This window comes from Lactuca sativa, chromosome 3, assembly GCF_002870075.4.
Source record: "Lactuca sativa cultivar Salinas chromosome 3, Lsat_Salinas_v11, whole genome shotgun sequence".
NCBI lineage: Eukaryota > Viridiplantae > Streptophyta > Magnoliopsida > Asterales > Asteraceae > Lactuca > Lactuca sativa.
Genome location: NC_056625.2, coordinates 170,954,511 through 170,967,916, shown reverse-complemented (window position 1 = coordinate 170,967,916; position 13,406 = coordinate 170,954,511). Strand labels below are relative to the sequence as shown.

General features: G+C 29.4%; 1 protein-coding gene across 1 annotated transcript; it reads left to right on the top strand.

Moving 5' to 3' along the window:
* The first annotated feature begins 1,010 nt into the window (after positions 1–1,010).
* LOC111885312 (structural maintenance of chromosomes protein 4) lies at positions 1,011–11,134 on the top strand. Its single transcript, XM_052769440.1, has 29 exons — positions 1,011–1,362; positions 1,478–1,567; positions 1,664–1,765; positions 1,850–2,026; positions 2,111–2,241; positions 2,348–2,426; positions 2,522–2,679; positions 2,767–2,842; positions 2,949–3,077; positions 3,162–3,306; positions 3,395–3,525; positions 3,734–3,886; positions 3,976–4,165; positions 4,289–4,422; positions 5,113–5,271; positions 5,669–5,977; positions 7,054–7,230; positions 7,337–7,420; positions 8,150–8,359; positions 8,442–8,531; positions 9,006–9,127; positions 9,213–9,371; positions 9,463–9,570; positions 10,053–10,113; positions 10,187–10,321; positions 10,399–10,486; positions 10,592–10,664; positions 10,755–10,946; positions 11,025–11,134. The coding sequence occupies exons 1-28, from the start codon at positions 1,201–1,203 to the stop codon at positions 10,870–10,872; spliced, it is 3,750 nt and encodes a 1,249-aa protein (XP_052625400.1). The 5' UTR covers positions 1,011–1,200; the 3' UTR covers positions 10,873–10,946; positions 11,025–11,134.
* The last annotated feature ends 2,272 nt before the right edge of the window (positions 11,135–13,406 follow it).

Below are 13,406 nucleotides of genomic sequence, written 5' to 3'. Positions count from 1 at the left end.
CCCGTAAACCCCCAAAATGATGAATCTAAAAGAGTGATAGCCCAAAAGCGAGATATTACCTCAAAAGAAATCCCCAACAACAATGAAACTCGAATCTAAGCAAAGCCCCTTGCTCCAAGCCTCTTACCCTTCAAGATTTCCTCAACAATTACCTCTTCAAGCTTCCAAATGCAATTTGATCCACTCACACACGAAGGTTAGGGTTTCTGGACTTGAGGAAGAGTAAAGAGGCTGGGGGAATGGATGTTATGTTCTTTATATAGGGCTCAACCTCCGGATTTAGGGTTTTCTCCACTCAGCACCAACTCGCTGAGTCCACCCATGCTACTCGCCGAGTTGGTCACTTAACACGCGACCCAAGTCGCGACCCTACTCCCCGAGTCCACCCATGGACTCGCTGAGTCGCTCTTTCCCATTTACTCCTTTAGCCCTTCAACTTTACCCTTGCTATTTCGGGATGGTACAATTTTAATCATTTTTTATAAAAAAACATTAACTTATAGAATTTAATTTTTAATTTTTTGACAAATTTATTAACCAAACAGAAAACATATTCAATATCAAATTTCATGTCAGCAAAAAGCATATGACATTCCGGGGGTGTTTGACTTAACTTTTCACACCCAAAAGTCTTTTTTGTAAAAGAAAAAAAACAAAAAGATGTTTGGCAAACTAGTAACTTTTGGAGTTTTAATACAAGGAAAAACAACTTTTTGGAAAAGTTAGGAAATCCTGAATTTTTGTAACTTTTTGGAAAAGAACTTTTGAGCTTTTAAAAGCTAAGCCAAACACGCCCTCCATTTCCTTTGGTTCCAATTTTTCATTATCCAATTCCTTTCAAAACCATTTTGTAAGCATCTCCTTACTTTATTTAAACCGAAAAAGCTAAAAACAATACTAATAAACTACATCCGAATAATTGTATATATTTAAAGGACCAAAGTTGTAGTTCTTCCATTCTATTCTACCGAATTGAATTCCCGCTCAAGATTTTGGGAAATTTGAACCCTCAGTTGCTCTAAATTATATGCGCCCAAATACTTTATCGTATTTCGTTTTGCCATTTTGAAATTCCGAACAGATCAACCACACAGAATCATCGGAGAAATCTCTCAGCAGGGAGTGAAAAGGGGCGAGAATCCGCTTGAAGCTGGAAGAAAACCTTGAAATTCTGAAGGGAATTGATTATTTTAGCAAAATATGGGGAAAGTGATGGATAGCGACCGTGAGTTCATGTCTACAGATCCCAAGTCAACTCCGGGGAAAAAACCGCCATCAACTCCACGGCTTTTCATCAAAGAGATGGTTATGCAGAATTTCAAATCTTACGCCGGCGCACAACGAGTTGGGCCCTTTCATAAGGTTAGGTTTTTTTTTTTTTTTTTAGTAAACCCCTTTGGTATACTGAAAATTCCGGATCTTCATTCTAGGGTTTAGTAGTTCATTGGTTTTGACTTCATTTGACATTCCTGAACAGAGCTTTACCGCTGTAGTTGGTCCTAATGGTAGTGGGAAGAGTAACGTGATTGATGCTATGTTGTTCGTATTTGGCAAGCGAGCTAAGCAGGTAATACTTTATTCGATTCTAACCACACTTGTTAATCGGCTTATACCGATATTTTGTTAACCAAAATTAGTGTTCCATTTCACGAAAATTTTGCAGATGCGTCTTAACAAAGTGTCGGAGCTTATTCACAATTCAACCAACCACCAAAATCTCAACAGTGCACGTGTATCTGTTCACTTTCAAGAAATCATTGATTTGGTATGTATAAAGTTTCTCTTCAAGGCTTAATACAGTTTGCTTTGAGCAGATGCTGAATGTATTGTTTACTTTTGTTGATTATAGGAAGATGAAACATATGAAGCTGTTCCAGGAAGTGATTTTGTTATAGCTCGTGAAGCTTTTCGAGACAACTCTTCTAAGTATTATATCAATGGACGTGACAGTAAGTTTACAGAAGTTACCAAGAAACTAAAAGGGAAAGGAGTTGACTTGGACAACAATCGATTTCTGATTCTTCAGGTTTTGTACTTCAAGAAACTAAATTCTGTCTTTTTTCATGTGTTTATTATAAGTTTTGAATTACAATTTGCTATATTTTTTCAGGGTGAGGTTGAGCAAATTTCACTTATGAAACCAAAAGCTCAAGGTCCACATGATGAAGGGTTTCTTGAATATCTAGAAGATATCATTGGAACCAACAAATACTTGGAAAAAATTGAAGAGTCTCATAAACAGTATGTTTTAAACTATATCTATTATATGGATGGCATTGGTTTTTAATAATCTTTTTGAATGTTGTCATGTTTCTTGATGCCCATGTGTTCTTTTTTGGTCTATTAGGCTTGAAGCTTTGAATGAAAAGAGGTCTGGAGTAGTGCAGATGGTTAAGTTAGCTGATAAAGAAAGAGAAAATCTAGAGGTTATAACTTATAACATGCCTGTTAGATTATATGTTTATGCAATATGCACCAACTTTAATTACTAATAATTAATTAACGTGATATATACTTTCAGAGTGTGAAAAATGAAGCGGAAGATTACATGCTTAAGGAGTTATCTTTATTGAAGTGGCAAGAAAGAGGAGTAAAGTTTGCTTCTGAGGAGAATGCTACAAAAATGGAAGAAATTCAAAAGAACACATCCGAGCTTCAACAAAATATAACATCTGAAAGGTGATTGTTGTTTTAACAATGGTTTTAAATGTCTTTTGATATAATTCATGTAATATTTAATGAAAAGATTCTTCTTTTTTCTCATAGGGAGAAGATTCAGGAAAGCAAAAACTCTTTGAAGGAGCTTGAGACACAGCATAACAAGTTTTTAAAGAGACAAGAGGTTTGCTTGAGTACTTTATTTATCTCCAGATACTTTTTTAGATATGTATTGCAAGAAAGAACATAAATATATGTTTTACTTTACTTTTCTTTGCATTGCTTTAAAGGAACTTGACACTGAGCTTAAAAGGTGCAAAGATGAATTCAAGGAATTTGAGAGACAAGATGTGAAACATCGAGAAGATTTAAAACATGTGAAAACAAAGATCAAGAAAACAGAAGAAAAAGTTGAAAAGGTAAGATATATATGTCTTCTGCATATGTGGCATTAAATGAATAAAGTTATAACATAAATAAATAATCTCTCTTTTTTTCATTAGGATTCAGCAAAGATTACAGATATCACAAGGCAATCTGAAGAGTCAACTAATCTAATCCCTAAACTAGAGGAAGATATTCCTAAACTGCAAAAGAGTTTGGTGAATGAAGAAAAGATATTGGAGGAAATTATGGAAAGCTCTAAAGGTATATAATATAGATTATACTATTATAGAAACATGGTTTAGTATAAAATTTTGTTTTGATATGTATTTATTTATTATTTTTTTAATAGTTGAAACTGAGAAATTCAGAGAAGAAGTTGCAAAGGTTCGTGCTGAACTAAAGCCTTGGGAAAAAGAACTGATTGAGCATCAAGGAAAGCTTGAAGTGGCATCTACAGAAAAGAAACTTTTGTCTGAGAAGGTGAGGGGCATTTTTGGGATTTCAATGCCTTAAATTATGATATCCGTTATAATGGTGTTATGACATGGTATTATTACAAGTAACAAGTATTACATTTGAATCATTAAAAAGCTTTGAAATCTGAAATAGATTTGAAACATGAAGGTTTAATTTATCTGTATGAATTATCTGATTAATTAATTATTTCTTAAATTTGCGAATATTTTAGCATGAAGCTGGACGTGTGGCATATTTGGATGCTCAAAAACAATTGGATGATATACAAAAGAAAGTTGAAACAAAGACTTCAAGCATAAAAGATATGCAAACCAAGTTAGAAGAAAACAAACTTGATTCATCAAAAGCCCATAAAGTAGAACAAGTAAGTTCATTTCCTTGTCTCTTTTTCATATTTCCAACTCTACCCTTGTTGTGAAATTGCTAAATAGTTATCATTTTGTGGTTTTTCAGGAATGTCTAAAAGAACAAGAGGCTCTAATGACTCTTGAACAAACAGCAAGACAAAAAGTCATGGAGCTAAAATCTGTCATGGAAACTGAAAGGAATCAAGGGTCTGTTTTAAAAGCAATATTGCAAGCAAAATCTTCGAATTCAATCGAGGGTATTTATGGAAGAATGGGTGATTTGGGTGCTATTGATGGTAAGTTTATGTCAACTAGACATGAATCCATTTAACTTTTATTTAAAACAAAAGCATTCTGATTTTTCACATTGTAAAAAGGTCTATTATACCCCTGTTTATGACGTGGATTTTTGTTTGCAGCAAAGTATGACGTGGCAGTTTCAACAGCATGTGCTGGACTTGATTATATTGTGGTGGAAACAACAGCTGCAGCACAAGCATGTGTGGACATGCTTCGTAAGAACAATCTTGGTGTTGCTACTTTCATGATATTGGTAAAAGATTCTTTTTTTATTTTTTATTTTTTTATTTTAATAAATCCTCATTTTAAAAAACAATGAATTTAGGCGATTAGGTGATGATATATTTTTGCCTTAATAACAGGATTTCATTAGCTAGCTGCTAAGATTACACAAATTAGAGAAAAAAATAAAGGGACAATAATATTTTGGGTTAATCTAAAAAAAAGACTGTATATTTTGTGTTTTTATTCTGGATTAAACCTCAAGTTTATTTTTTGCCTGAAAAAGACCTTGTATTTTTTCATTCTTTTTCCAAAAAAATGTAAAACTTGTCATTTTTTTGGGTTAATCTGTCCCTTTTAATCATTTTTTCCAAAGAAAATGTAAAATGTGAGGGTTTTTCCAAGAAAAACTAAAAAGTTTGAGGGTTTATTTGAAAGCATTTAGAAGGCTGAGGGTTTTTTTGCGGAAAAAAATACAAAGTTGAGGGCTTTTTAAAAAAATAAATTTGAGGTTTAATCTGGAAAAAAACACAAAATATAAGGTCTTTTTTGAGATCAACCCTAATTTCTTTTTTGTTTTTTTTTACTAACAATGAACCCCAAATTTCTTGATTTTAAATTTTGTATTACCCATTTTGATTGTTTTTATTCGACTTTTTTTTAGAATACTTTATTGTTGTTTGTTTATACTTTGTAATATTTAATTTTTATGTTGATTCAGGAAAAACAAGGGAATCATATGTCTAGAATGAAGGAAAAAGTAAGCACCCCTGAGGGCGTTCCACGTCTTTTTGATCTCATCAAGGTGCAAGATGAAAGAATGAAACTTGCTTTTTATGCAGCAATGGGTAACACTGTTGTTGCCAAGGATATTGATCAGGTATTAATTTTTCTTCAAAATAAAATCATTAAAAGATCCCTTCTGTTTCCCACATCATAATGGAATCAACCTCTCTTCATTCCATGATGGAATGGAATGATACATTACAATTACACCTATAATCTTTGGTAACAATAATATTTTATAAAATTTCAAAATATTTTTACTTTTTCTCTCTTTATTTTCCAAAATGTTTTTTTAATTATAATCCCATTCCAAAATTTCATGGTATTCAGTTTTTTATAATTTTTATACTTTAGAAAACATTTTAGTATATGCATTTCAAATGACATGAAATCCGTTGATCAAACTTTTCTTTTTGTAACTTAAGTTCTGTTTCTTTTGTGATTCCATTCCATTCCATTCATTTGTGATTCCATTCCAATGTTTTTTTTAGGCAACACGAATTGCATACGGAGGGAATCAAGAATTCCGGCGAGTAGTGACACTGGATGGAGCTTTGTTTGAGAAATCAGGGACAATGAGTGGAGGTGGAAACAAGCCACGCGGGGGTAAAATGGGAACTTCCATCAGAGCCACCAGTGTCTCTGGTGAATCCTTTACTGAAGCTGAAAATGAACTCAATCAAATATCAGAAAAATTAAAAAACATAAGACAACAAATCTCTCAAGTTGTCAGAGAATACAAGGATTTGGAAAAACAAGCCACACGTTTAGAAATGGAGTTAGCCAAAAGCCAAAAAGAGGTAAAAAAAAATCATTATTAAACAATATTCATATTTTTTTTTGGATAATCACAAAAAATACCAAAATGGGTGGGTCCCATTAACAAATTGACCACCTTTTTGATTTTTCTTAAGAAATGGCCATCAATTTTGCAACATGTGGATTGTAGTTTTATGTATTATTATAATTCTCTTTTTTTATTATATATTTTATGGTCTTTAATTTTTTTTTGTAAGTTTATGTTTTTGACAAATTTTCAAAGTGATTATGTCAAATAATTAACAAGAACCTTAAAACAATGGATGATCTCATTCACAAATAGACCACTTTTTTGATTTTTTAAAAAATGGACATCAATTTTGCAACATGTGGATTGTAGTTTTATGTATTATTATAATTCTATTTTAAGATTTCATTGTCTTTAGTTGTATATAATTTTATATTTTTGACGAATTCTTTAAAGTAATAATGTCAAATATTTAACAAGAACCTTAAAAAATATATATTTTCAGTCAGAGAGTACCTTAAAATGATATTATTATTTTATTGAGGGAAAAAAAATCATATTTCACAATTATTTGCAAAAATTGTTCATACGTTACTAACTGATGATGTCATATCAATTATTTATTTATTTATTTTAATTTATTTTTTTTGCAGTCAAAGACACCTTAAAAAGATGCTAATTAAAAGATATATTTTTCAATCAAAGAACACCTTAACATGATGTTATTTTTTTTACTGAAAAAATAATCATATATTTCACAGTTGTTTGCAAAAAATTATTCATATGTTACTAACTGATGACGTGATTTCACATTTTTTTTAGCAAAATGACATTATTTCTCAAAATACAAACAAGTTTGTTTGTAATACTTAGAAATATAACTTTTTTTTTTCCAAAATTTTAAATCTTCTCACACACTTCTTTTTCCAAAATGACATTATTTTACAAAAAAATCAAATAGGTGGTCAATTTGTTAAACTGGACTACCCATTTTGTTCATTTTTGTGATAATCATATGCTATTTTTTTGACTTTCTGATTTTATAAAATTATTTATATATATATATATATATATATTTTAATGAAACAGATTGAGAGTTTGAATTCACAACATGAATATCTTGCAAATCAACTTGATTCCCTAAAGAATGCAGCCGAACCAAGTAAGGCTGAAATTGCTAGACTTGAAGAACTCAAGAAAGTTATTTCAGAAGAAGAAAAAGAGATCAATAGGTTGACTAAAGGCTCAAAACAGTTGAAGGAGAAGGTTGGGATTTTAATATATATATATTTTTTCTATTTTATTATCTCATTCTGTCAATTTTTTATATAAATATTTGTTTAACTGTATAAGATTTGATAATTTTGTTTAGGTGTTGGAGCTTCAAGGCAAAATAGAGAATGCAGGGGGTGAAAAGTTGAAAAATCAGAAGTCAAAGGTTAACAAGATCCAAAATGTAAGTATAGGGTTAAAATGGTAATTTTTTTTAGGGTTGAAACAAGTTGAGTCTGGTTGACCAGTCAACACATTTTTTTTCTTCTTATGTTTGTTTCGATAAAACAAACAGAAAGGGCAAAAATGTCATTATAAAAAGCTTTAGAGCAAAATCAAAACAAAATGAAAGTTTTGGATCAGTGGTGCTAGTTCAAAACTTTTTGGACCAAAATGACAATTTTCAACAAACCACAGGGACCATTTTTGCAACTTTGTCATAATTAAAAGACTCGATTACAACTTTTGTTCTTGTGCTTCTTGAGAAGTTATGGATTTAGTCCAAATGTTTTGATATTTTCATGGGTAGTCCTTGTAGTTTAGTTTCATTGCACTTAAAGAGTTGTTAAGTTTGAGTAAAATGACTATTTAGCCCCTGTCTTCATATCCAGAAGTTTGATTTTTTCTTTTGTGTAAATTGTAGTTTCATTGCATTTTTGGTCCTTGGCTTGGATCCTTTTGACAAAGAAGGGTTTGTTAAGTCCAAGTTAAATGACTAATTTGCCCTTCATCCAAATTTTTTTAATAAAGCATTTTAGGAGGTTGTAAACAATAGAGTATGTTATATTATGAGTTTCTTATAAACTGTTTGACTTGTTTTTTTTTATGTTCTTGTTAAGTCCAAGTTAAAAGACTATTTTGCCCTTCATCCAAAATTTTAAAAGTACCCACTCACTGATGTTGTTTTTGTTAGGACATTGATAAAAACAGCACAGAGATCAATCGACACAAAGTTCAAATAGAAACTGGGAACAAGCTTTTGAAAAAATTAAGAAATGGGATTAAAGAATCAGAGAAAGAGATAGAAAAACTGAATGCACAAAAGGAAAATTTATTGACTTCTTTTAAAGAGATTGAAGAAAAAGCATTCAAGGTTCAAGATGATTATAAGAAGACAGAAGAGGTCAGTTTTTTTACTTTTTACTTCTACCATTTAAAAAACTTACCATTTGAGTTAATTTTTTTTTTTTTTTTACTTTTTGTAGCTTATTGAACAACACAAGGATTCACTTGGAAAAGCAAAATCTGATTATGAAAACTTGAAAAAGACTGTTGATGAGTTGAGGGCATCTGAGGTATTTTAACTATTTACCCTCTCTCCTTTTACATCACTACCCTTTTGTGGAAATAAATAAATACAATTCATTTAAGCCTATTAAAGAGTTGTATTTTTGAAAAATATCTAGATGGATTTTTCAAAGTATAATGTTTTTATTAGAAATAATATTTAAGTAGATTTTTCAAAGTATAATTCCTTAACGAGAAAAAAACCATTCAAAATACAATACTTAGTAAAAAGAATGGTTAATTTCATAAAAGACCTTGTATTTTTCCATTTTCTCCAAAAACCCCCAACTTTGTATTTCTTTTTTTTTCCGAAAAAACCCCTCAACCTTCTAAATGCTTTTGAAATAAACACTCAACTTTTCTGTTTCTTTTGAAAAAAATGACTGAAAGGGCCAGATCTGAAAAAATGAAAAAATACAAGGTCTTTTTCAGGCAAAAAAAATAAAAATAAATTTAAGGTTTAACACATGACTGAAAAACAGGTGGATGCTGATTTTAAATTACAAGACATGAAAAAAATGATAAAAGAATTGGAAATGAAAGAAAAAGGATACAAGAAAAAGCTCGAGGAGTTACACAACTCTCTTTCAAAGCATATAGAACAGTGAGTTTCATATTACTTTATATCTTTTAACATCTTATTCCAAAAAACAAAACTTTTAATATTTTTTTTTTTTAAAATTTGACAGAATTAAAAAAGATTTAGTCGATCCAGAAAAGCTTCAAGCCACACTTGGAGAAAACGAATCATTTGCTAAAGCCTCTGACCTTAAAAAGGCTTTAGAAATGGTGGCGTTACTTGAAGCACAAATGAAAGAGATGAACCCTAATCTTGATTCCATTGCTGAGTAAGAAAGAATTTCCCTTTTTTAATTTCATTATTACTTTATTTTCCTTAATTAATCGTTAATTTTATTATTATTTTTTTTAATCTCACAGATATCGTAACAAAGTATCTGTATACAATGAGCGAGTCGAAGAGCTTAATTTAGTAACAAACGAACGCGATGAAACAAAAAAACAATACGATGAATGGCGAAAGAAAAGGTATATTTAATTTATATAGTGAAATTACTAAAATACCCTTATGTAACCTTGAGTAAATTACGCTAATGGTTTTACGGTAATTTGTGCGTTTGGTCCATAACTTATTTTTTTAACTCGGAAGGTCTTTACTGTTTGTTTTTGTTACGTACTTGGTCCCTATATTACCTAAAAAGACTATTTTGCCCTTGATTTTTTAATTTATTTAAATAAACACACCCCCAATCTCAACCCCCTCACATTACATTACTTACTTCAATGTTTTTCTCTATTTAAATAATAGTCTTTTTAGGTAAGACAGGGACCAAACGTGTAACGAAAACAAACAGTAGGGACCAAACGCGTAACAAAAACAAATAGTAGGGAACTTCCGAGTTAAAAAAATAAGTTAGGGACCGAATATGTAAATCACCCTAAACCATAGGGACCATTAGTGTAATCTACTCTTTTAAATAATGCCAATTTGCTTTCGTCGTCTTTTTCAGGTTAGATGAGTTCATGGAAGGGTTCAACACTATTTCACTTAAACTAAAGGAAATGTATCAGGTTTGTGAAAATATAATATAAAAAAAAAATACAAATCACAATATTTAATTAATTAAATAATTTTTTTTTATAGATGATTACTCTTGGAGGTGATGCAGAGCTTGAATTAGTGGATTCTTTAGATCCTTTTTCCGAAGGTGTTGTGTTTAGTGTTAGACCTCCGAAAAAAAGTTGGAAAAATATCGCTAATTTATCAGGGGGCGAAAAGGTAAAATAATATTATTATAAAAAATTCTTTTTTCATTATTATATTTTGTGACATGTTATAAAAATATTTTTCTACAGACTTTGAGTTCACTAGCTCTTGTGTTTGCACTACATCATTACAAGCCAACACCTCTCTATGTTATGGATGAAATCGATGCTGCGTTAGGTATATTTTTTCTGTCATTTCTAATTATTTAAATGAATTTATATATATATTTTTTTATTTATTTTATATTACTTATATTTAATTTACTCTAATTTGTGGTGATAGATTTTAAGAATGTTTCAATTGTGGGGCATTACGTGAAGGATCGAACCAAGGATGCACAATTTGTTATCATAAGGTATTTAATATTTATGATACTTTTTTTTATTGTTTTAAAAAATATGTTTTTTTTTGTAGTAATTTGGATTTTTTTTTTATTAATTTGTAGTTTGAGAAATAACATGTTTGAGTTGGCTGATCGACTTGTGGGGATTTACAAAACTGATAATTGCACAAAGAGCATAACGATAAATCCAGGGAGTTTTGTGGTTCATGGAAAGGATTAATTAAACTCTCTTTCACTATTTGGAAACTTATAATAATTTTATGATCTTGTGTTGTAAGTGTTATATATATATATATATATATATATATATATATATATATATATATATATATATATATATATATATATATATATATATATATATATATATATTTTGTAAAGACACGTTATAGTAGTAGTATATCTTTGTAGGTTTAATTTTGAATGCCCATGTGTTATTGTAAAACATATACAATGATGAATGCAATGTGTGCTTGATTGCATTTATTCACTTCATTAGGTGAAATACTTATGAATTACTTAAGCTTATTAAAAAATAAAAATAATATCAAATTTTGAATATCAAGTAATTATTAAAGTAATATTTTTATAAATAAGCAAAGACTTTGTTCAATAAGTATGTAAGTGAAATCAAACTAAAAATTAGTAATTACATATTTTAAATAGTTGTTAAAAATTATAAATTTTTGAATATAGATGTTTTATTGTTAAGGTTATTTTTATTGTCTAAAATTAATATTTTCAATTTGTATTTGTTTTTAACTTTGGACAATGCCACATACACTTGTTCATAAGTAAATATTGGTTGTCTAAAAAACAAAATAACTTTTGATAGCGATTGTATCAAGATCAATCCATGAAGCTCAATTCCATGGAAGAGAGGCTAGGGTTTTGAGATGAAGGAATGGAGGCGGAAGAAGATGACCTAGAATGGGGGTTGAGATACTTAGTTAAGGAAGAAACCCTAAAAATACATGGGCTTGGGCCTGAACAGCTGCCACGCCATGACGCTCTTATGCCACGCCGTGGTGGCTAAATAAAATGCACGTTCCTTTCCAAAATGGATATGTCGTAGGCATCCTGCGCCATGTTGTGGCACAAAGTTTTCTTCCAATTTCCATTTTTAGTCTTTGATGACAAAAGGATTAACCAATATGGAACACGGGTGTTATATAATTATACATTACATGGATGAAAGATAAATTAAATAATATCTATATATATCTATTATAATAAAAGCTAAAATACTCTAAACATATTCATTTGAAATATACAAGACTTTTCATTTTTTTAATTAATAGTAATCAACCACTACAACTCAAAAGTTTTATAATCTATGATACTTATGATCATTAATTGGTTTATATAGTGGTATATATAGTTTATGGAGGTAGATTATGTTGCTAGGTTTTCAATTTGATTTGTTTGGTTGATGATCAAATATGGTGTATATGCTTCTATGTTGTGTACAAAGTCTTTGAAGATTGAAAGGTTAATTAGTAGAGTTTATTTTTCAGTTTATTATTTTCCTTTCATGTTAGAAGCTTTTGAAGCTTCTAACTTTCTCATTACGATCATATAAATTTTATGTATTTACATATGTTTTGTTTTAGGGTTGAATAATAATTCAAATTGAAAAGTTGATACGTAAGATAACTAAAAAGTAATTATTTAGTTTTGGATTGTCATATGTGATATTATATGAAGTATTAGTTTTTATTTTTCTTTATGTTTTTGCTTTTAGTTTAGCTATATGACTTTTTGCTTTGTTTTTTTTTTTTTTTTTTTTTTTTTTTTTTTTTTTGTGTCAATGTAATTAATTAAAATATCATTCACATTAGATGAATTGTTAAACTTTATGAATTAAATTTTGATGAATTAAAATATTTATTTTAAATCATATTAACTATGGAAGTGTGCCTAATGAAATTCGTAAAATTTATTTTATTTTTACACTCGACATGACAAAGATATATTTTAAAATAATATCTATATCTATATCTTACATACTTATAAAGCTTGCATTTTCCCTTGATTATCATGCATTTGAAATCCCCACAATAATTTGCTAAAATCTCATGCATTTGAAACCCCCAAACCTTTTCACCTTCTTAATAATTAATCACACATAATCAATGGTAATTCATATGAGATAATAATTTGCTAAAACCTCATGCATTTGTATGGTATTAGAACATGTTTGAGTTTTTGGGTTGTAGACTTTAGTAAATGGGTAATCCGTTTGATATGTTGGATTTGAAGCTATCTTATTCGAATTACCCGAAACAAGAGATAAGTTAATAATATATGTTCATGCATGTTTTGTACATGCCCCAATCAAAATACAATATATCTTGATCATACAATTAAGTGTCTTTTATTCCATTTTTGGCTTTATAACAAAAGTTTGTTTACGTGGCGAAGAAAGAAAACTTGAAGATGAATATTTAGGTTGGATGTTTATATAAGATTTGTTTTAAATATATAATATAGATATAAATACACAAATGTGTGTCAAATACAGCCCATCACAAATTTAATGTTATAAACTACGATATAACTCAAAGTGGTTTTCCAAATATAATGTTTATATTATAATATAATATATTAGAAGAATACCATATAGTAGACGAATCCCACATAGTTAGGGTCATATAGTAGACGAATCCCACATATTAAAAGAATACTATATTAGTTGCATAGATAATATATTATAATTATATTTCATTTAAAATATGTTAGGGTCATTTGGTT

Excerpts from the sequence above, each read along its gene's own strand:
- LOC111885312 (XM_052769440.1), top strand. The coding sequence starts at position 1,201 with ATGGGGAAAGTGATGGATAGCGACCGTGAGTTCATGTCTACAGATCCC. Across the intron at positions 3,307-3,394 it reads AATTATGGAAAGCTCTAAAG|TTGAAACTGAGAAATTCAGA; the intron begins GTATATAATATA and ends TTTTTTTAATAG. Across the intron at positions 10,322-10,398 it reads ATTTATCAGGGGGCGAAAAG|ACTTTGAGTTCACTAGCTCT; the intron begins GTAAAATAATAT and ends ATTTTTCTACAG.